Source organism: Neovison vison, chromosome 4 (assembly GCF_020171115.1).
Source record: "Neovison vison isolate M4711 chromosome 4, ASM_NN_V1, whole genome shotgun sequence".
Taxonomy (NCBI): Eukaryota; Metazoa; Chordata; class Mammalia; order Carnivora; family Mustelidae; genus Neogale; species Neogale vison.
Window position 1 is genome coordinate 162,754,113 of NC_058094.1, and position 25,046 is coordinate 162,779,158.

A 25,046-nucleotide genomic window follows, 5' to 3' on the forward strand; every position below is an offset into this window, starting at 1 on the left:
ATAATACGATATCTGGCTCTCCTTGTATCAACCTTGGAAGGGGGAAATTCTGGGGCTAGAAAACCCGTGCAGTTTTGTTTTTTGTTTGTTTGTTTTTTTAATGTAAGTAAATACAGATAGTTTTTCTCTGTTCCAGAAATCTTGTCTCCAACTCACCAGATAATATTAATAAATAGAGATATTAAAACAGATCAAAATATTTACAAATTTAACTTCTATGTTCACAAATGGACTATAATGTCCTTGCGTGTAGAGATCCTTGAGATTCATTACGGTATTCCTAGTGCTTGGTGGAATGTGGTGCTTAAGAAATCTTTGTTGATTGCTCATTGAGTAAGTAAGTGAATTGCCTCAATGCCTGAAGTATGATTCAGCATCATTCAGTAGACAGGGACAGCTGGTCTAATAGACCAAAGCGTGCGATGCCTGGACAAGTAGGTAAGGGCTTCCGGTCACACGGTCTGAAGGAATTCAGAGGTTTGCATCTGGTCAGTAGTCTCAGTGCTGATGAGGCCAGTGACAGTGTCCCGTTCGTTACCTGATAGATTAGTTTTGGGTTACTCATTCATATGGCCTTGGACATCATTCTGACTTGTTACTCTCCTGGATACATTCCTCACAGAAGAACTGTTTCTTCAGAGCCAAGGGTCTGGACTATCCACTGCCTTGAATCAAATCCCAGCTCTGTCCCTTGACAGGGGCAACTTACTGGACTTCTCTGTGGCTCAATTTTATATCTGTAGAATGGGCAGTATAAGAATATCACCCATGGGGCGCCTGGGTGGCTCAGTGGGTTAAGCCGCTGCCTTCGGCTCGGGTCATGATCTCAGGGTCCTGGGATCGAGTCCCGCATTGGGCTCTCTGCTCAGCAGGGAGGCTGCTTCCCTCTCTCTCTCTCTGCCTGCCTCTCCATCTACTTGTGATTTCTCTCTGTCAAATAAATAAATAAAATCTTTAAAAAAAAAAAAAAGAATATCACCCATGGGAGAAAAAAAAAGAATATCACCCATGTTGTGAGGTTAGAGGAATCCATTTATACATAAGAGTTAATAATATAATGGGTTGTTGTGAGGGAGAAAATGGATTAATTAAAATAAAAGCCTTAGAAAAATACCTGCCACCTAATAAGTTCTACAATTCTTTTTTTTTTCCCCCATGTAATATTCAATTTAGAAAGGGTTCAGAGAGAGAAGAAAAAAGTACAGTGGATATGAAAAAAAAATTTGGCCAATGAAAAATATAGTTTAAAAGATCAAGTCAATGTTTTTAACCTATAGATTCTTTGGTTAAGAAATCATTTCTTCAGGTTCAGTGGCAAGTTTTATCCCACAAACTATCCCCAGAGTAGTGCATGGTAAGTGAAATCCTGCCTGGAACAATCTGGATTGTGTAAAAATAAGAATCACATCTGAGTTATACAGAGGCAGGATCTATTTTTTAGTTACAAAGAACTACTGTCAAACACTCTAAGAAAAAAAAAAAAAAAGCACGAAAACATTCTCTACTTTCCAGCCAGCCAGAGAACTGTTTTCAAAGGCTCTTTGAAAACTATGTTTAGTGTTTGTTTTTATTATCATTTGGAGGTCTGCTTTCACAAGATGAAATATAATATTTAGAAGGGGAAAGAGGCTGCCTCAGGAACATCTGAAGCCTGATTGTTACTTTAATGGCTCAAGTCTCTTTTTATCCACTCGACAAACAATTACTGAGAGTATGCTTTGGGCAAAGTGTGCGTTAAGCCATCTATGTGTTTATTGATAATGTGCAGCAAGCCAGCTTCTGCCCCATATTCAGGGAGGGGCAGCCTTGTGCAGTGATCGCAAAGGGACCTGAAAGGGTTAATAGACCTCGTTAGGTAACACATGGCACCACCATCCACCCAGTTTTTGGTTGGACAGCATTACAAAGAGGTCAAGGTCTTCATTTGATCCCTGCCTGAAGAGGTTTCAGTCTAGCTCAGCAGTTTTGGGTCGCAAAGCATACTTTGGTCTAACAACCTAACTCCAGGGTCATAATCAGGCAATAGGGTGAGAGCAAATGTGTTACTATCATTGATATTGTGGGTTCGCACTACAGGACTTTGTATCAGAAAGACGGTACTTTATTGCTATCAACTCCTTTGTAAGGAAATAGGTAAAGAGAATTGCCTCAGAACATGGTATGAGGCTTTTATTTTTGTTTTCAAGTTTTTATTTTATTTCCAGATCACAAATTTGTAATTTCAAACAAATGTTGTTATCCTTTAAAATGAGTTTAAAAGAAAAAGACTGAATTAAGGGCAATTCTACCAGCTATTTTGGGGCTAGAAAAACATTAAAAGGCATAGCTTTAATGGAATCGATTAAAAAAAAAAAAACCTCAAGACTTCCCTATTCGATATGTTATTTGTCTTATATATTAAAACACCCTTTTACATTTATGAAAAGAATATGCTAATAAATAATTCCTAGCTATATTGCATTATTCGACAACCAGCCCCGAGTTACTTTCATTACATTAAATGGTAGCAGTAAACATGAAAATGATGTCTCATAACGCATTGATAAACTTTATCATTTTCTTGCTGAATTTATCACTAAGACAGCTCACATCTATTTCACATCATTTAGTAGATTCAACGTGTTTTCAAGGCTACTGACATTTCTGTTGGTTTTGAGTGGCTTTTAATGTTTATTTGCACTTGGGTAGGAATTGAAAAATCTCATTAAAAGACAGTCGTTCATTTCCTTTAAGGGGCCATGAAATATGGATGTTAATATTTTTTCATCTGAGTCCAAGGTGAACATGAAGAAACAGTACTCATAGATCTGAAACCCTGACCCATTTGCTCAAGAAATTTCCTTAGTAGTAATAACTTTTCCCTGTTATTTCATTTCTTTTGAAATATGTGATAATTTCCAATGGGCAGAGAGCACCAACAGAGTGACATTAAACAAAGATCAGATGCAATTTAATTTGCAACTTGGAGACGTATTCCAGAGGTTCTGCAGTGTTGTAAAACTTCTTGAATACCATTTAAAGCATAAAATTGTATAAGATTTGATGTACATTGTTTCTTTTTTTAAAGATTTTATTTATTTATTTGATAGACAGAAACCACAAGTAGTCGGAGAGGCAGGCAGGGAGAGAGGAGGAAGCAGGCTCCCCAATGAGCAGAGAGCCCGATGAGGGGCTTGATCCCAGGACCCCGAGACCATGACCCGAGCCGAAGGCAGAGGTTTTAACCCACTGAGCCACCCAAATGCCTCTGTACATTGTTTTTAACACAGAGTTCCAATCTCCCCTTAAATGCAGAGAGGCTGTCCTTATAGGCAGTAGTTGATTTATGTGTTTATTCATCTCTTTGTCCAGTGAATGTTTATGGACTGCCCAAATAACTGTGATTTAAGATAAAAAGTGAAAAATAAAAAAGAAAGATATGGGCAAAACATCATTGGAAATAAAAACCTGACTGCTTTCAGTGTTCATGGCAGGGGGTTTAGGGATTTCTTGGCCAACATCCTGTGAAATTACGAAAGTCCCTCAATTCTTTCCCCAGGCCAGATTAAAGTGATCGGCAAAGTTCATGTACATTTGATGTGTTGGTACACAGCTAAGGGTAAGTGCACTACTTGGAAGCAGAGCCGAGAGTGAAGGAATTATCAAGGTCAATACCCAAGCTACTAGCTCTCAAAGATCTCTCTGCATATGTCATTGTAGTTAAGATCAAATGTTTTTGCTATTTCTAGTCAAATTTGAATTTGGGAGAAATGGTATAAAGATGGTTTGATGAAAATTTAGCCAACTTTGTTTTACTCAAAAATTAGTATCCTTTGACTTGAGTCAAAAAGATGTGTGCGTGTGTGTGTGTGTGCGCGTGCGCGCACGCATGCACGCATATATGGGAAATTGTGGGATTTAAAGTCTTACAGTTTTTGTGGAAATGTGGATGGAGGTTCTGAGCCTGTGTAGTGCATGAAATGTCTACCATCCAAGCAGCTTAATCCAAGGACACTGTACAGCTAAATTCTGTATGTGTGTGTGTGTGTGTACGTGTTTGCATGCACCTGTGTGATGTGCTTTCTTTAGTCACATGGTGCCACACTTCTCTGACAGAAGAAATGAAGGCAGTCAAGCAGAGTGTCATGATATATTGTATCTTTACGTTCTTTAGGTCTAATGCCTTAGCTTAATGGCATTTCTGATTCAAATATGCTTACTCTGACAAAATTTAGAATTTAGTTATGACGAATCCATTCCACTAATTTTCTTTTCTTTCTTTCCTTCCTCTCTCTTTTGTTCTTTCTTTCCTCTCTCCCCTCTCCCTCTTTTTCTTTTTTATTTGCAGAACTTTGCCAATAAGGGCATTATGAAGGTAGACAAAGGATGCTATCTAAAGATAAAGTAGGATTAAATTAGTGAAGAAAGACAACATAAAGATTAACTCAGTAATTTCTATCTTTTTTCAGATATTTTCTATCTTATTCAGATATTTAATCCAGAAGTTGTTTGGGAACCTAAATTATCTAGGTAATTATTTTGGTACTTTACTGTATTTATTACGTAATTACAGTCACCAAGTGGAATTTTAAGTTTATAAAAAAAAAGCAGAATATGTACATGGCAAAAATGATTATTGAATATATTCAATATATTCATGTAATAAACGCACTATGTATTATGTGCAACTGGGGCATACATGAGAAGCAAAAGACAATCAGAAATTTGTGGACTTCTATAAAGTACTTATCTTTTAGTTTAAAAATCAAAATTTTAAGTTGCTTTCAATACTTTTAAAAGGCTATCCCGAATATAGAGATGAATTAGATTTGAGTGCAAAGTGAAGAAAATCTTTACCTCAAATGTTTCTTAGTATTTTGCCATCTATTTGAGAAACAAATTTCAAAGGACGATGTTTACTGTTATAATAAAAATATTTATTATAAAAATGATTACATCTTTCTGTACATAGAGACAAAAACACAGTTTATACATCAATAACTTAAGTGGGCCTGAACATTCAGTATCCATCTGCTAGAATCCTAAAGCGCTTCTGCAGATTTCACAAATACCAATACAATTTCTCTCTTACAGAATTCTATTTACAGTTTATGTTATTGTGATATGAACATTTCTTCTCTAGTATTTTAAAGATAATTCACAGTGTTGGGGTTAATTCCTTAATCAACTGCTTTAAATCTTTGGTAAATACAAGTATATACGTGCAAAATGTTTAAGCTCAGTAAAAAGTCAAATGACCTATTGCAAGAAATTTTCTGTAATCGATAAATGCATGAGCCAGAGTCCCACCATCAAGAAAAGTCACTCTCTAGGACTTCTCGTGATAAAGTCTGACTTAAGCAACAAATCATTTGAGGCCTCTATGGCCACGACCAGAAGCACCACAATTCTAGGTCACAACAAAATTAAACACAAATGTTAAATTCAACATATACAAAGAGTACTGATTCTTTTGCAATGCAGAAAATTCTAGTTTTTTTTTTCTATATCCTGGTTGGATATAACATCAGTTGGACACGGATGAGCTTATTTAATCTCATGAAAGCCTATTATGTTGCAAAAGTGAGAGACCCATTTAAAAAAGCCATTCATTCTGTTTTGGGAAACATCAATTCATCCTCTTGCCAGTAACTTATCTAATGAAAATATAGACAATTTCTTGAAATACTTTGTAGGGGAAAAAGCAAGATGCCTGCCCTCTGTTTCCTTCCTTCCTTCCCTCCTTCCTTCCCCCCTCCCTCCCTTCCTTCCTTCCTTCCTTCCTTCCTTCCTTCCTTCCTCCTGTCCTTCATTCTGTGAGAATTATGTGCTAGACAGGCCTGTCCACCTGCCTATTATACTTGAAGTCCCCAAAAGTTCCATATGCATTACAACTTCCATTTATCAGTCCTCAGTCTCAATGATCCCAATGAAAGCCTCCTGGCATGAAAACCTCTTACTCTCAGGCTATTTGTTAAAACTGTCCCAAGAAGTATTTAAATTCTAATGTTCTTGAGCCATTTGATAATTAGGAGTTTTTTATATAGACATGTTAATGCAGGAGTGTAAAGAATATAATTACACATATCAAAAAGATATCTTTTTAAGCCTAGAAAGGGGATGCCATCATTGGATTACCACCATTGCAGGGGAGAGAACAGACCCTCCTACTGAGTTAGGTCCAGAATGCATGATTTCTTTCCCTAACATTGGTTTTTCCAACCCACCGTCTCATTTATAAACAAAGCAAGGCGAGAGATAATTTTGTTATCACTTTGGCAATTCTTCTCCCCCTCCAGCCACCAACATCCTGAATTCAGTGCCTATTTTAAAACTCACCCAAGACTAGGCAGGCACCTGGCAATAAGTGTTCATTTATGACATGAAGTGTGAACAGGAGAGCAGCCTAATGAAGACAGTATTTATCAGAAGAGGCTTTCTTCTGAGTTTCTACACAGGCCGGATGCCTTGGCTGCAACTTTGAATAAAGTGTTTCAACTCATTCTTCTTCGTTCAAATAACATACAAAGTAAATGTTACTTAGTCACTGGCTTTTCCTCCCCAGAGAACATAGAAATGCAGGAAAAGTACCGTTATATACATTTCTAATGACTTAGCGTAAACGAAGCCCCAACCCTTTGATGGCAGGGAAATATTGGCATAGTGACACCTGATATGCAATAAATACCAACATCTTACGCCGTCAACAGCAGGCCTAAAATAGCAGTCTATTGCAAGTGCCAGCTTCTATCGCCACTTTGCTTGCATTCCCATCCTTGTTGACAAAGACAGGGCAAACTGATGCCTTTCCTGCTTCAGGATTTGATATAAGCTCGTATGTCGGGCCAGGTTGAAAGAATAACGCCTACGTTACACTATCCTGGGTCTGAGAAACAGGCTTTGTTCCTCTTTGCACCACTGTTCTCATCAGCGGGTTTTTGTGCTTTTGTTTCTAAGGAAACGAGAGCTCACACGCAAGCATTCAGGAAGCAGCACTGGCGTAGACCCACTTTGATCCCGTAAAGTGTCCCCAGCGACTCTCTTCACAGAGCCACTTTCTCCTTTGCCAAGTTCTTTGGTTCCTTGCTTGGGATACACCAGTCATCAGCCTCGATGCTCATCTGATAGTGTTTGAAGGCTGATTTGTTAAAGACTGGGAGTTTTTCTACAGATTCTGAAGATAAAGCCTAAAAGAAGAAGGGGAAGAAAAGTCAACTCAAAGAAATTATTCGCGGCACAATTTGTACCTGAAGTGATTATTCAAAATAAATCCAGAGGTAAGTGTTCAAACATTCAAATACATTCCTTTAGTCGATTCAGTTAGTAAGAGCACACCATAGCTCATAGATGCTGGGCAGGGTATAAAATAAAACGAAAAAAGTAAATATTATTTCCATCCTCTAGGTGCCAAAATAATATATACATAGTTATAAATTGGGGAACAGAATTTGTCTCCAATATTTACACCTGTCCCTTGTTCGGATATTGCTGATGTGATAGAACTGAATAGCAAAGCTATTATTTCTTTACAAAAACTTTTGTATCTGTGATGAAGAGTCCCAATCTGATACTATTAATTTATTAAAATCTGATACTATAACCCTATCATCTCTTAATCTTTCCCAGTACTTTGAAGACTTCTCATTTAAGAAATGAATACAGTAACTACTTCAGACAGTCAAAGGCCTCTCAGCACATAATTCCCTGGCACAAAATGGGAACCCACAAGCTTAATGGTTTAGTTACTAATATCTGTAAATACATTTTCAGTCAAAACTGCTGGAAAACAATGAACAAATCAGGACAATGACCTTAACGAATACACTGAAGCTTTATCAGAAATAGAAAAAACAAGTGCCAAGTTTTAAAGTTTAATCAGGAAATGCCAGACATCCCAGTGACAGCTCATGAGCAGTTAGCTTTTCTTCCCTGGATTTCTAATAAGGTCAACTTAAGGTCTTGAGTATCTTGGTATCAGCTGTTTTCTAGGCTGGAACATTATTAGCATATATTTCCCATGAGTTTAAGTAAAACAAAGGCACAGCTATTCTCACAGATGCCAAAAGGCGTTGGTTTAAGAAATTCATATGAGGATGTCCTCACTTGGAGACTAATATGCTTCTTGAGAAAAAATTTTGCTTCACTTAAAGCAGGTAGCCAGGTCCCACCACTTCTAACTGGTAAGTTACCATATTAAATACTAATGAGTAAATCTACACATACCAAACAGAAAATAAAATGACATGTGGTTGTTATTTGCATTAACTCAGTTTGAGGTATTCACACTGTGGAGCGTGGAACTCGGGACCTTAAGAGCAACATTGCTTTCAGAAATATTGTTTCGGGGCACCGGGGTGGCTTAGTCAGTGGGGCGTCTGACTCTTTTTTTTTTTTTTTTAAAGATTTTATTTATTTACTCATGAGAGACGGAGAGAGAGAGAGGCAGGCAGAGGGAGGGAAGCCTGATGAGGGACTCGATCTCAGGACTCCGGGATCATAACCTGAGCCAAAGGCAGATGTTTATTTTTTTTTTTATTATTATTTTTTAAAGATTTTATTTATTTATTTGACAGACAGAAATCACAAGTAGGCAGAGAGACAGAGGCAAGCAGGCTCTGCTGAGCAAAGAGCCTGATATGGGGCTCGATCCCAGGACTCTGGGAGTCATGACCTGAGCCGAAGGCAGTGGCTTTTACCCACTGAGCCACCCAGGTGTCCCTATTATTTTTTTTTCAAAGGCAGATATTTAATCATCTGAGCCACCTGGCGAAGGCATCCGGCTCTTGATTTCAGCTGAGGTCCTGATCTCGGACTCATGAGGCGAAGTCCTGAGCTTCACCCTCATTGAGGAGCCCACTTGAGCTCTTCCTCTCCTTCTCCTTCTGCCCCTTCCCCATCTCTCCCTCTCTCAAACAAACAAACAAATGAAAATTTACAAAAATAGAAATATGATCATTTCTACTGAATTGAAAGGATACCTTTAAGTAGATGATGGCGTCGGTTCCATATCCCGACATAGAGTAGAGATTCAGATCTCCTTGAAAGTACTTGGCATAGAGACGAGAAATTGGCAAGCCATAACCAAAACCAGCCTAGAGGGAAAAGATCAATTATTGGCAAAGAAGTGGACATGCTCGTGGAAATGCAAAACATAGGCAAGTGTTATTAGCCTCCCTGCTACTGATGTTCTAGAGCCAAGGTAAGTGATTTCTGCTTCCGGTAAATTGTTTCACCTTCTTCAGCTTGATTTCTCCTGCTTTCTCCTATCCCCCATGCCCAATTTAACTAAATTGACTAACTTGCCTCAGTACTTCCTTGTAACCCTTGCTCTGCATTTCGGACTAGGTGGCTGGGACGAATGTAGCCATGTAACTGGTCTTACCAGAGGAGCATTGCGGGAATTATCCATCACGGGGGTCGGTGCAGTAGAGTACGTGTAACTAAAGAGACGGTCAATGATCCTCAGGGGAACGCCACCTCCTCTGTCCGAAATCTTAAACAAACAAACCAAAGCTATGCGTGAAAAACAAGGTGCATTTGTCCATCTGAAAAGGTTTTTCCTTTATTTAAAAAAGTCATTATGGCCTATGTACACCATAGACTTTGATCTGCTGCTCAAAGCAGATCACTTTACTATTATTGACACTTTTCCGTTCTCTCAAGAGAGACTCCAGGCACACCTGGGTGGCTCAGTGGGTTAAAGCCTCTGCCTTCGGCTCAGGCCATGATCCGGATTGAGCCCCGCATCAGGCTCTCTGCTCAGCAGGGAGCCTGCTTCTCCCCCAACCCTATCCCCAGGCCTACTTGTGATCTTTTTTAAAAGATTTTACTTATTTATTTATTATGTGTCAAATAAATAAATAAAATCTTAAAAAAAAAAAAAAAAAGAGAGAGAGAGACTCCAACAAACAACAGAAAATGGTTACCTTGATTGTCAGATCTTCTTTTCCCAAGACCACAGTCACTTCAATTGGCGTAAGGGAAGGCCAGTTTTCCTGGTGTTCCACGGTTGCCCTCATTGCATTCTAAAGAAATCAAAACCATAAGGAATTCAATGGCAGAAGAATGAGAAACAATAAATAACTGTTTTTTATGTTTAAAATAAAAGCAGCACAGAGGGTAATTCAAAGTTCCTATTTTTTTTTTAAGTTAGTAGTAAAACAGCTCTGTAAATAGCCATTTATGAATGTGTCATGCAGGATGTATAATGAAAAATATTCATTTACCATGTAATATAGCTCCTGGGAGTAATGTCTAATGGAAAAACAATTCTGCTAGCTGTCAAGTTCTTATTTGTAAGCTTAATTTAAATGTAGAAATTGGTTTTTATAGTCCATTTCCTGGCTCTCTCTTTTCTGTCTTTCCATTACATTTTACATCTAAGCACCAAAGACTATTACATAACAAATGAACAGTGAATCATTGAACCAATTTATTGGCTTTTATAAAACTTGCTGGGAAAGGTTGTTACTATTTAAAAGGATAGTAAATAATTCTAAATTAAATTTCAATTTGCATTTGATTATCATCTTAACTTTTACCAATGATGGCAAAACAACTCTAAGAGCTGGACCATTCAATTTAAAAATGAATGAAATCAAGGCAAAAAGTATCTTGTGTCCTTTAACAGAGAAGAAACTCAAACAAGTTTGCAGACAACTGGATAGGTCTCATACAGATTAAGTTCTGGTTTACGTCACCCATTTTCCTCTCTATCCTCCTTGTGGTACATTATCTGTTTTCTGGTTTCTATATAATACTGAGTTCTTTTTTGTAATTATAAAATTTTTTAAAAAGATTTTATTTATTCATATGACAGACAGGGATCAAAAGTAGGCAGAGAGGCAGGCAGAGAGAGAGGGGGAAGCAGGCCCCCGCAGAGCAGAGAGCCCGATGGAATGTGGGACTTGATTCCAGGACCCTGGAATCATGACCTGAGCCGAAGGCAGAGACCTTAACCCACTGAGCCACCCAGGTGCCCCTCTATATAATACTAAGTTCTAATCATTAGCTGAAGTAAAAGAAAATAGATCAGAATGTCTGTAGTACAATCAATACCTCATTACACTAACATTAGAATAAAGTAAGAAACAATAAATTCTGAGAAAAGCTATATCAGAATTAGAGGCAAATTTCACTTTTTTTAAGGCTTCCTCCTCAAGGAGTCCAGGAGATTCATGGAAAGCATCATAAAGCTTAGGGTGTTTTTTCTTTCTTTCTTTCTTTTTTTCTTTGGTGTAAATATAGTTTTAGCTTTGTCTTAGAACCCAGGACAGGATTTGATTCTTGGTACCTGGCTACCTCAGACCAGTAACATTCACATCCTTGATGAGCTTGTTAGAAATGCAAATTCTCAGATGTACAGAATCAGAATCTCTGGACCAGTGCCTAAGAATCTATGTTTAAAGAAGCCCTCCAGGGGCGTCTGGGGGCTCAGTTGTTAAGCGGCTGCTTTCAGCTCAGATCATGATCTCAGAGTCCTGGGATCGAGCCCCCCCCATGGGGGCTCCCTGCTGGGCGGGAAGCCTGCTTCTCCCTCTCCCACTCCCCCTGCTTGTGTTCCCTCTCTCACTGTCTCTCTGTCAAATAACAAATAAAGTCTTCAAAAAAAAAAAAAAAGAAAGAAAGAAAGAAAGAAGCCCTCCAGGTGATTCCAATGCATACTGAAGTCTGAGAAGCACTGTCCTATCGTCTTGCAATGGAAAGTGTGGAATGGGAACCAGCAGCATCATCCGTCAGCTTATTACAAATTCTAAACCCCAGGCCCAGCCTAGTGCCACTGAATCAGAATTTCAAGGAAACCCCAGATGATTCATAGGTACATTAAAGTTGATCATGGAGGGAACTGACTGCCTTCTGAGTATATTCTAGACTCAAGTTGGAGCCCTGCCACCTGCAGTAACTCTGGACCTGAACATCTGGATTTGGAGCTGGACCATCTTGCAGGGGTGGACGTAACCCCATTCACTGCAGCATTCACCCCCCGACCTTCCTTAACAATTGCGTGTATGACTAGCGCTTTGTTGGACACTTGAAAAAATAACAAGAACAGGGAGCACAAAGACATCGTGAGTCCTATCATGTGTTCTCCAGTACGTGTGCAGGCTCTGCTGAACGGCGGGGACCCGTTCCAACATTAACTGCGGCTCCTTTCTGTTCAGAGCCCTGAAGCACGTTTGGGAGAAGGTAGTGAGGCTCCCACTCAGTGGGAAACAATAAAGGAAATAAAAAGGTAACCAGGGAATTAAAAACAAAACAAGATTACAATTATTTGGAAGTGTCATACCTTGAATAGTTCAAAGAGCATATGATGAAGGTGAGAAGGTACATAAACAATGTGAATTGGTTGGCCTGGAGATTTTCCTAGAAAAAAATTTAAACTCATTTAGAACTGGTGAACAAGTATTTCAGGAAGACAAACTTCTGTATCTATTTGATTAATAGAGACTCCTTACTCCCAAGATTAGAATATACCCCATCTTCCTGTACTACCTTAGAACCTTCTAGGATCTTCTAGAACCTTCTAGAACTTCCCTCTTAAACAGTAAACACAGCTGGCTTATTTTCAAAATGCTATCACAGTGCTGCTTTGTGCTCTATGATTAATTTCTGCATTTCTCTACAAATGTATGAGGTCAGATGAAGTGCATGACAAGAGTGCTCTAAATTAGGTTACGTGAACTATTTGTTTCTGCTTTCAAAACTTTCAGACTGTGCTATTTCAGAGTTAAAATCACCATTTTAAGAAAGAAAAAAATTCACGTAGCCACAGTATAATACTGAAATGAATGTTAACTAAAATTTTCATATTTTATGGGAAAATAACACATTTGATTATTCTTGCTTTATATCACCCAAACATTAAATCTTACAGGCTAAATATGCTTACATTTTACTGAGAGGCAAAAGAAAACAGAGAAACAAAAACCTCTTAATACTGTTTGGGAAGAAAAATCAAAGTATTATTCTTTGGTGTCCCAGGCCTTGGCCAAGTTTGAATCAGAAAACAGAAGGCCTGGCGCAATTCCCTCTTTATTTTATCAAACAGTTCAAGCAGTTCATCTACACATATTATGCAACAATGCTGTTAATGCTTAGAGATCTTTTTCAACCTTTATTTGTATTCCTATTTCTAATTTAGCAATCAATTACATGTACATATAACCCAGTCCATGAGTTAGAGTTAGGGTACTTTTAATGTGAGCAACTTAATTTTAACTGTCCTGCTCTGAGAAGCACTACAGGATAGAATAAAAACGGTGCCCTGCATTCGTTATATTATCACTTCAATGTGGGAAGACCCTCTCTTCTCAGGTACCCTAGAGCTGAAGCCACTGAATTATGCTCTGCTTTCAAAAGAGTGGTGTACACTTACAGTGCAATTGATTTTTTTTTGTAATTTGAAAACATTTTTTTTCCAATTTATTTATTTTCAGAAAAACAGTATTCATTATTTTTTCACCACACCCAGTGCTCCATGCAAGCCGTGCCCTCTATAATACCCACCACCTGGTACCCCAACCTCCCACACTCCCGCCACTTCAAACCCCTCAGATTGTTTTTCAGAGTCCATAGTCTCTCATGGTTCATCTCCCCTTCCAATTTACCCAAAAGCACATACCCTCCCCAATGTCCATAACCCCACCCCCCCTTCTCCCAACCCCCCTCCCCCCAGCAACCCACAGTTTGTTTCGTGAGATTAAGAGTCACTTATGGTTTGTCTTGTAATTTGAAAACATTTTTAAAAGAACTTTTAACATGAGACCTACCTTCTTAACTACCTAAGTATACAATATAGTATTGTTAATTGTAGGCATAATGTTGTACAGTGGATTTCTAGAACTTATTCATCTTGCATAACTGAAATTTTATACTCATTAAATAGCAACTCCCCTCTACCCCAGCCCCCAGCTTCTGGCAACCACCATTCTACTTTCTGCCTCTCTGAATTTAACTATTTTACATACTTCAGGTAACTGGGATCACACAGTATTTGTCCATGACTGGCTTATTTCTTACAGTACAATTTAAAGTATTTTTGTTTCTAGGTCTTATGAGTAACTTCTCCAGGAGGATATTTCCATTACCAAGTGGTTCCTCCTATTTCTGGCCTCCCTGACTCCCATATTTTGCAATAAGCTCTCTTTCTTTGATCTAAGATACTGAAACTAGGTTGCTACTTTAAATTTTAAATTATTTGTTCAAACCATTCCGTTTCATGAATCATCATTAACAACTGAATATACTCAATCGGAACTTTCCAACTGAGATGAAGAGAACTTTGGCTTCAAAAGAGAACTGTACAAATTCTAGAGAAGTTCAGAAGGGAGAAAAGGAACACAGAAGTTGCTTTGTATTTACAAGAAGTAATCATACTGGGAGAACAGTGACTTTCCCATAGATTAAAATATGGTTTCTTTGTAGCTTACCATTTACTTGTGTGAGCTTTAATTCTGGAGATGTTAAATAATACTGGTCACAAAGCATCTTTGAACACTCAAAGGCATCTGAAATAGAAGGGTTTTTTCATAATGATGAAATGAATTTACCAAGTAAAATTTTCACATGATCTTCAATGCATGTACTACCCTTAGTCTAGAATATTCATTGAGAATACAGGTTTCTATATATGAAAAAAAAAACATTTAATACTTTATTGAAGAAAAAAATTAAGATAGTGTTGAAGTTATAGCTGTGGCAATAGGAATACGCACAATTCAGATATTGGATACAATATATAAGAATATGGCACAGGGGCGCCTGGGTGGTTCAGTGGGTTAAGCCTCTGCCTTCAGCTCAGGTCATGGTCTCAGGGTCCTGGGATCAAGCCCCCATTGGGCTCTCTGCTCAGCGGGGAGCCTGCTTTCTCCTCTCTCTCTGCCTGCCTCTCTGCCTACTTGTGATCTCTCTCTCTCTCTGTCAAATAAATAAAATCTTAAAAAAAAATATGGCACATTATCTAGTAATGTTTGGATTTTTATAGTTTTATTAATGAGTTTTAAACCTCTGGCTCTCAAAAGCAAAGGACCTCCATGACAATATTTATAAAAATATAAATGTAACACTCTGAATATAAAGTTATTCACAAACTCACTTCAACCAGAGCTATGTCAATCCCATGGCGTATATTTTCAATAAGGGAAATGCAGAAATCTAGAGATTACCTTGCACCACGGCTGCCACATCGCAGTTTGGATCAATGCTTCCAATGTGTGTTGGGTTTCCTGTCTGTGAGTCACTAAATAGAAGAACTGTTGAAAAATAAAAATCAGGATAATCATGATTATTGAAAAAGAACGTGAGCCCCTGAATAATGAAACATCTGGCTGGGGTATGGCTTATATTCCACACCCTTCTCAGTAGGTCATGGCCACAATGAGCTAACTTACTATGCTGGTTCATCAGCATCCGGGTAGAAATACGGTTCATGTAAAATCGATCCAAGAAATACTGAAGATTTTGATTGGTGACTGGGTCAACTGTACAGCCATCTTTATATTCTATGATTCCTTGTGCCATGGTTGGCACTACATTGTGGTGTCTATTTCGAACTTTGATGAGAGTATCTACAAAACTAAGCCAAAACACATTGACAGTTACTGAAAATTCAAATAAGTTTCCTTCACTTATATCCCTTAGACTACCCCAAAGAAGGCTAAAACTTTTTTAAGTACCCATCTAAAGAAATCAAATGATAAAATGTAAGGTTCTCACTTACAGATTCGACTACAATAGAAAAGACAGTATCACAAACAGATTTTTTTTTCCTTCTAGCTTAATGTAAAAATACCGGCTTTCTAACTGGTGAATTCATTCTGGGAATTCATTAAGCCTTCTCTTTAAAAAATAATAATTAAAAGATAATTAATATTAAAGAGAATTCTAGAAGGCCACTGTGGAAAAAAACCCTCAAGATTTCTTCTCGGATTTATAAAAAGATTCTTCTTTCCTATTCTTATAGCCAGAAATGATCAGTTACTCTGAAAGATAATGTTCAGTCTCCAGTAACAATGACATATATTAATATTATGTAATAGTAAATCCACCTGTGAATCTAATCATGGGACTGAATTTATAGTAAAAATAGATTTCCTCAAAAATAAAAAGTTCCCTGCACTTGCTCAGACTCAGCATCATTTTCAATGTCACCATTCCTCTTCACTTTTAAAAAAACCAGCAAGTCAAAACTTGTCATTTGTCAGGGAGAGGCTATTTGTTATTCAGAGTGTAACTCCTTTAATTTATGTCCAAAAAAAAAAAAATCTTAGAAGTATGTCTGGAAATAGTCAAAGTTTTAGATAAATATTCAAATGCATAGAACTTACTCTGATAATGCTTTCTGGTCCTCTGGGCTTTTCTCATGGAATTCCACTAAATCCATCAGGCTCTGGATATACCTGTAAAGGGACAGTCGTGCTTTAAGTTTTAAAGTTGAATAGTCAGATACAAATAGCTAAATCATTTCAAAATGATTGCAAAAGAGAAAGTATTATGTTTAAAATTAAAACTTTCCTTCAAGACATCTGGAAAACACTGTATCTTAATAAAAAACCAAACAACAACAACAACAAAAAACGAAGCTACGACTTTAACACTCACCTTTCTAACTTAAAATTGATATTTCTTCAATCATTCCAGATCAGTAGTCAGTTTTTTGTTTTATCTGGCAAGTGTTTTCTTTTTTTATAGAATTTAGAAAAGAACTTTATAAGGAAGGCTTCATATTTTTCCTGCTATATTCACTCATAGGTGAGTGAGTCATGAAAGCATCAGTAAATATTATGGATGATGTGTTTCAGATAGTAATTGTTTAATAATCTATATATATTTATTTATAACATATAATATTTATATTTATATAAGTATAATATTTATATTTATAGTATATGGTTATATTTAATTATTATAACTACAATGCTTATTTTATATTTATAGTATATAATATAGATATATATTTATTAATATATTATAAATATAATATACACAATCATTATAACATACATTTATAATATTATAATATATATAGATTTCTTAAATTAGTAAAGCTGTGTAATCAGTGAATTAGGGTGAGGCTCTGGTATATATCCGCCTCAGTGCATATCCTGGTTCCATTCTCTGAAAATTTGTTCTGTTGGGTGATCTACCCTCTCCAAGCCTCAAAATCCTTATCTGTAAAATGCGATGATAATAACTGACAATTACTAAGTGGTGACTGTGTGCCAGGTACTGTTTTAAGTACTTTTTTTAATGGATTAGCCCGTTTAATTTCACTCACGTAAACTTTTGAAGCATATACTTTATTTTCCTCAGTAACAGATGGGGGAACTGAGGCATAAAGAATTTAAGATACTTGCCATGAATTCCACAACTGGTTAGGGGTAGAGACAGGATTTGAACCCAAAGCCTGCTGTTAATTAGTTTGTAAGTAACAAAGATTAGATCCTCTAAATAGCCGTCCTTCTGTTTATTTCTAGGATAGGATTCTGTGTGCCATATCAAACTCTTGTCTTTTATTAATCAAAATACAGTTATATTGTGAAAAGTATGTACTTTTTCAGGGCAAAATGTCTGTTCATAGCTTTATAACTGTCCTTATGACAACTCACACTAAATTACAAAAACAGGGACACCTGGGTGGCTCAGTGGGTTAAAGCCACTGCCTTCCGCTCAGGTCATGACTCCCAGAGTTCTGGGATTGAGCCCCATATCAGGCTCTTTGCTCGGCAGGGAGCCTGCTTCCCTCTGTCTCTCTGCCTACTTGTGATCTGTCTGTCAAATAAATAAATAAAATCTTAAAAATAAATAAATAAATACATAAATTACAAAAACATCTTGACATTCAAAATACTTCTTCAAAAATACATCTTCAAAATACTTAGTTTCAGGCCACTCGTTTTCCAATTATGATGCTATTATATTATAAGAATTCCTACACAAATACTTGTCTTAAAAATAGATACTGTTTCGGAATGGTTCACCACTTACCAGCTTTTAACTAATTGCACTGAAGAGGTATTGACTAATCGATCAGGGAGGATATCAATTTCCTTCAGGATATTGGCTAGCCTCACAGGCAATTCTTGCCTCAAAAATGCAAAAGAAGTTCTTTCACATGCATTTTCTGAACCTGTAATAAATAACCTTTATTTAGTTTTGGGGGAAAAGTAGCTCTAAAGGATATATTTGAATAGCATTAACTCTCCAATATTGAACCCACACACAAATCATAAAATTAGTTTCACCTGCAGTTGGATTACTGTTTAAAGTAACAAGTATCTCCTTTTTCATTGTCTTTTTCTTTACTTTCTTAAAAAAAAAAAGGAAAAAAAGACGAATATGAGGATTATTGCTTTCTTTTTTTGGAAGAGGATTCACTTCCATGAAGTCAGAATATCCTATAGCTCAGTCAACAGCACAACATCAACCCCACAACATCGTACAGAGAGTTTTAGATATGAAATTGGAGTAGAGGAATAAAAGGGTGGGTAGGAGTCATGATGTTTCCACATTAGTGGTAAATAATACCACATTTAAATCCTTGAAAGATTCCTTATAAGATCACAGCAGAGCAGCGCCTGGGTGGCTCAGTGGGTTAAGGCTCTGCCTTCAGCTCAGGTCATGATCTCAGGGTCCTGGTATGGATGGGGCTCTCTGCTCAGCAGGGAGCCTGCTTCCTATCTCTCACTCTGTCTAGCTCTCTGACTACTTGTGATCTCTCTCTCTCTGTGTCAAATAAATAAATAAAATATTAAAATAAAACACTGCAGAAAGCTTGTAAACATTTTTGGCAGTAATGCAAATATATGGAAAACCATAATGGTAAAGAGACAAAGAAAACTGTTAGCAATGCAGACAGATGTATATACCCCGTAAACAGGTGGCAGGTGGCTAAGGGAGAAAATCTGAATTAATTTGAAGCCACTTTATAACATTAAGAATCCTCCCCCCAAAGTATTATGCTGTGAAAGAGTAGGATAAAGTTTTTTAAATCACTGCGAAATACTGGCGCAAAGCAAAAAGTATCTTGACTGGAAGCTGTGGACAGAATAAGCTCAAACCATCCAGCATCCGCAGGTCAGCAAGTGGCCCTGATCTGTAGGCACAAACTGTCAGAAATAAGGCAGATCTAGGAAAGGGCAAGGTGCACTGGCGTCGAGGCTCCAAGGTTCAGCAGGATAACAGACTCCAGTTATTTTAACCAATGAGCTCCGGGGCTGAAAGTTAAGGAAACTTCCCAACCCCAGCGCCCCCACCCAGCCCAACTTTCCAGCTCACCAAAGTCCAGGAGCTGCTTTATGGACAGCGGGGACGGGCTGTAGCGTGAAAAATGCTCGACCTCGCGGGGCACCAGGCCGGCGCTGCTCAGCGAGCCGGCGCTGCGCATCACGAAGCGGACCGCCTTCATCTTGATGCCCACCCGGCCTGGCTAGCGCAGGGGCTGGCTTGGGCGACCAAGGCTCAGGAAAGCAGAACCTGGGACCGAGCTGGAGCGGTGCGCGTCTGGGCAGGAAGGGCAAGTGGGCTGGCTCGTGCACCCTTCCTGGGGCTGAGATCCTGGGTTGCTTCCGAGGGGAGGAGGCCGGCAGTGAGTGTGAGGAGCAGCGAGTGGCTGGAGACTTCAAGTTCCCGTCTGGCCACCCCCGGCCGCCTCCCGTGGTTTTATTTGTTTCCACGCACGCTCCCCCCAGCTCCAAAGGGGGAGGAGTCACTGGGACTTGGAGACGCGTCCAGAGCTGGGGCCGCGCCAATCAGCTCAGATAAAGAACTTTGGGCCCCGCCCCTCAGGCGCGGGGTCCTGTCGGGGGAGAGACCTGGCACCAGTGCCCGGGACTGTGAGGAGTAAGGGGAAAGGTGGGAGGTGAAGCGGGCATCTGGAGGTATGTAGGCTTAAGATCAACCGCTGGGACAGGAGTCCCGGACCGCGTGGGCTGGGGGCCCGCCCAGACTCGTCCTTGTTTACAAGCGAGAAGCTGTCTCAATGTCACGCATTCCTGACCAGAAACTATTTCCAAGAATCTGAGCTCCGGGATGTCATTGGCTCTTGCTCAGAGCGGGCTTTTACAGTAGCCAATCAGCTGCGTTCAAAAGTGAGCGTCTCTGCCAGCGGACAGTGAGGGAAATAAATAGCCTGGGGACTGGTTCTAGTGTTTTCTCCAGGAGCGATCTGTACTGCTTGGGAACTGGGAGTTCCTTCTGTCGATACTAAGGCTTCCGTAACTTCCCAAAATACATTTACTTTTTCCTGGTGGCCATAAAAGGCCGTCAGTTTTTGGTTTTCTCCAGGAAGGCAGTCTCTTCATGAGGTTTAACTCTGTTAATTAAAAACAAAGTTATAAAGGGATCAGTTTGTCGAGTTTAACTCGCCGCCTTCTACCATCAGAGATTTTCTTCACTCTGACCTCCTGTGTAGAATGTCCTTAATCCAAATATTTGTCCAAGACATTCTTTTCAGCTCTTAAATGTCTAGCACAGCGTACTGCAAGAGGTCTTTCCTGATGGCCTCTCCTCCAATCTTCTTCTAATATTGCCTTTGTCACTTAGGACATTGTATTGTAGCTATTCATATTATTGTATTGACTTCTCTGAATCCCCTCCGGTGGAAACCATCAGGGTTGGGACCAAGCCGGGTGTATCCTCGTTATTCCTACCCTGCTTTATCACTACTTAAGCTTAAACAGTTGTGGAAACAAGGGGGAAGCTCTAAATTGCATCTACACTTGGAGATAGGATTTGATACCACCATGATTTTCATATACATAATATATAAAAATTTTTTTTTGAGTGAGAGAAGGAGAGTGTGTGCACTAGTGGGGACGAGGGGCAGAGGGGGAGAGAGAGAATCTTAAGCAGGCTCCAGAAGGTCAAAGCTAGATGTCAACCTTGATCCCACCACCACGAGATCATGACCTGAGCTGAAATTAAGAGTTGGATGATCAACTGAGTGAGCCACTCAGGTCCCCATAGGATTTGTGGTTTTGTACTCTGAATTCTTTATTACATATTTGCATAGCTTGATCAAGCAAGAAAAAAACAAAGAAAAAAAAGAAGAGCAAAACAAAACAAAAAATGGGTACAAGAAGTCAAACAATGAAATAAAACCCTCTCTGACAAAGCAAGAAAAATTTAAGGTAAAAATCCACCCCACTTTCCCCTGCCTAGATTACATTTTAAGAACAGAAGTAAAAGAATGTATTTGTTTTTCTTTCCACGTCTGTGGGATCTGGATGAGGCAAAAATGTATATTATAAAGAATTACACCTCTTAATTTGCAGAGGAAAGGCCAGGGAAAATGATGTATTACAGGCAGGTGTAGTTTAGGAAAGCTGCACCCAGTGCTCTCCTGGATCACCCAGCACTGTTTTCCTACATGTTGCAGGATGACTAAAGATCAGGAGAAGTCATATGACACTCACAGAAATGGCTCGGTGCTAAGTGTGTACTGAGGTCACCAAAATTTGTCTCCATGTCATCCTGTCCAATAATATTTACCAGATTACCCTCACAGTGCATTGCATTCTTCTATGTCATTTCTCTATGATGGAAACTGTTATAATTGGCAACATTTGCGATAAATGGACCGGAATAGCCAGGTAAAGTTGTTTACACAGTTGGCTAAGTTACTATGTATTACCACAATTAGAGAGTGACCTGGAAAGATAGTGGCACTTGTTCTCCAGCTGACCACAGATCTTGGAGGTTATCCAGTCTCTACAGAAATAAAGCAAAGAGAATTAGCATGTGGGTGCAATGGATATGGACAAATTTGTGCATTCATTCAAGTAAAGGTAAATCATGAGAGGACTATCAAATATTTGGCGCTAATGAGCAGGGGGGAGTGTACACAGTGCTGAACACAACACCCCTGCTTTATGCACCTGATTCCTGAAATTTTTAAGAGTATGCTTAGCTAGCACCAAGTTAATTCTGTCCAGCTGGCCTAGCAGAACCTGGTCACATAAGGTCATTGGTAGAACTTTAAGAATGCAAGTGACACTTTTGTTGGAGGGTTGGAGATGTCCAATTTAACAAAATGCTTCAAGACCTTTAAAAAGATGGCTTTTCAACTTTTTAACCTCTAGGTATATATTGGAAGGGAGCATTAAATATATATATGTGTGTATATATGTATATATAAAATGTGTGTGCATGTATATATATATATACATGTATATATATATATATGGAGAGAGAGAGAGAGGGAGAGAAGAATTTCAAAAGCCATGATGGAAGGAAGAGAGCGTGTGTGTGTGTGTTGCCAAATATATATATCTCTCTCTATATATAGATATATGTGTATATGTGTGTAATAGAATATATATGTGGAATATTTAAAGTTAAAAAATTAGCAGCAGACTTGAAATTTTTTACAAAATATGTAAGAGACAAATGATTAGTTAAGAAATATCTGTTTCAGCAGGGAACAAAATAATCATGATGTTTTCTCTTTGGGGGATTATAGATAATGGCCTGGAGCTACCTTAGATTTGGCAGGCAAGGAAGGTCTCTCTGAGGAAGTGATAATTACAGGTGATTGAGCAGCCTTGTTTTGGCAATGAGAAGGGAGTATGAGGGAAAACATATTGGTGAGGAGATTGGGGAAAGCAAGGCCTAAATCACCATTTGGTCTGTGATATTTCTTATAATTGGTATTTTTAGAGGCTACTAGGTGCCAGGAGCTAGACTAGATGCTTTGGTTGGTGTAAAAACATCTTCTTCCAAGAATCTCAGACTAACAGTGGGTGATGGAAAACAATGGCTAATTTTTTTTTTTTAATTTTTACTTACTTGACAGAAATCACAAGTAGGCAGAGAGGCAGGCAGAGAGAGAGAGAGAGAGAGAGAGAGGAGGAAGCAGGCTCTCCGCTGAGCAGAAAGCCCGATGCAGGGCTCTATCCCAGGATCCTGGGATCATGACCTGAGCCAACGGCAGAGGCTTTAACCCACTGACCTTCCAGGCGCCCCAACAATGGCTAATTAAAAAAAAATTTTTTTTTTATTCATGGGACTTTCATTTAATCCTCAGAGCAAAAAAAAAATATATAATTAAATGCATATTAAAAACAGATTCGGTCAGTGTGTGATGTTGATGGTGATAATAATGGAGCTCAGGGGTGTTTGGAGGAAGGGCTCTGTTGGGAATCAGGAAATGCCTCCTCTGATAACTGGCTTTGGGGATGACTTGAGAAACATGAGCAAGATTTGGGCAAATTACTGGTAGACAGTGAGGAAGGATGTCTAAGCCTAAGCAGAAGCACAAACATAGGAGCTAGAGATATGGTGGAGAAATGATGACTAGATGGGGACAGCTGCCATCTGGAGTACCCAAGGAAGAAGGAGATGGGAGCTAGCACCATCTCCTGGTTATATCATAAAAAACCTTAAATGCCGATTTTAACATGGTACTGTTGGAGCTCAAATTTCGTAGCAGTTAAACAATTCAATGCAATAAAACTTCATTGAACATCCATTATGTACCAGATACCATGATTAGTGCTGGGGATATAAAGATGAAAAAAGCATAGTTGCTGCCTTCAAGGACAGGAGAAAAACCCGTGAATAATCTAAGGAAAAAAAGAATGTGGTATCTATAAGGTGTGTAGGGGGGGAGGGTGGTCAATGAAGACTCCCTTGGAGGCAGTGACATGTCATCTGAGTTTTAAAGATTGAAAAGAAGTTCAAAGGCACACAAAAAAAGGAAAGGTGTTAGGGCAATGGGAGAGAGAATGTAAGGAACCATTTTACTCCGGTGGGCTCTCCAGTTCTTGTCAAATCTGAGAAGGAAGAATGAAAACTAAAAGTTCTGTGATGTTGTAAGCCTGTATTATTGGGAAGGGGTGATTTCATTAATAGAAGCAGGGAAATCAAAGAGTGAGGAGGAAAGGGTAGGTTGACTAAAGAGGGGGAACACAAAGGATGCGTTTATTTGGGAACACTGAGTTAATGAGAAACCACTGGGGAAGTAGTCACGGTGGTGGTTCCTGGGGAAGGGAAGGTGCAAACTCAAGGTTGTTCAGCCATTGGTGAGAAGTGAAGATAGACGGGTGAGCCTCTTGCCTGTTTCTTTCCATGAGGCTAGATCACAGTTCTAGATCACTTTTTTTTTTTTTCCTGTGCACAAAACTTCCTTCTGAAGAAGGCTTTGGTTTCATTCTTGCTTCCTTACACTTATAAAGGCTAAAATTCTTCCCCTCACTGAACCAAGGCCAAAACAAAAATAGTTCATTTTTCTTTTTTGGCATCTATAGCTTCAATGTTATCAAAAAACAGGTGAATCCTGAAGCTAACACATCTTGACTTGTGGGAAGACAAGAAGAATTTTTGCTTCAGAATACAGGCTGAGCATTATTTCTCCCCACCCAGAAATTTCTTAATTGTGTCTGATGTTTGTGTTGAAAACCAATAAGGGAAGGTGAGTGAAGGAAATTAAAAATTAACCAAAGAAGAAAAACAAATGTATAATGAACATATGGAAATATGCTTGAATGAGTGAAGCAGGAAAATAAAAAGTAGTAAGATAATGCCACATCATAGTTCCGTCAGCTGGCAAATAATGACAAAGGCTAATAACATCTCATGTTGGCAAATCCTGGGGAAATAAACATTCTCCTATACTATTTGTGGGAGCGTATAATTGGCAAATTTTTTTGAAAGGCAATTGGCAGAATTTGCAAAAATTGTAAGGATAGTTACCAGGTGTTTTAGTCATTCCACTTCCAGAACCGTGTCCTAGAGTTTTACCAACAGAGAATGCAGAGATACTGTATAAGCTACAGTATCTTGTACAGATATACTGTACAGATACACTGTATAAGAGTGTTCGTGGCAATATTGCCTGCAAGAACAACAACAACAAAAATGTGAAAACAACGTGTGTACTCATGAGGGAATGGATAGAAATACATGAAGTACCCGTGCACTAAGTTACGTGCAGTCGGCAGCAAGGAGGCCATCGGCTGACAGAGGCCATCTGCAGCAGCTTTTCTTTCTTTTTTTTTTTTTAAAGATTTTATTTATTTATTTGACAGAGAGAAATCACAAGTAGATGGAGAGGCAGGCAGAGAGAGACA

At 38.7% G+C, this 25,046-nt stretch overlaps 1 protein-coding gene across 1 annotated transcript; it reads right to left on the reverse strand.

The window, feature by feature from the left end:
- Nucleotides 1–4,894: 4,894 nt before the first annotated feature.
- PDK4 (pyruvate dehydrogenase kinase 4) lies at nucleotides 4,895–19,626 on the reverse strand. Its single transcript, XM_044246072.1, has 11 exons — nucleotides 19,255–19,626; nucleotides 17,965–18,106; nucleotides 16,305–16,376; nucleotides 15,369–15,553; nucleotides 15,144–15,230; nucleotides 14,409–14,486; nucleotides 12,266–12,342; nucleotides 9,906–10,004; nucleotides 9,362–9,472; nucleotides 8,958–9,071; nucleotides 4,895–7,166 (listed from the first exon to the last, which is right to left on the reverse strand). The coding sequence occupies exons 1-11, from the start codon at nucleotides 19,382–19,384 to the stop codon at nucleotides 7,023–7,025; spliced, it is 1,239 nt and encodes a 412-aa protein (XP_044102007.1). The 5' UTR covers nucleotides 19,385–19,626; the 3' UTR covers nucleotides 4,895–7,022.
- Between the last annotated feature and the right edge of the window lie 5,420 nt (nucleotides 19,627–25,046).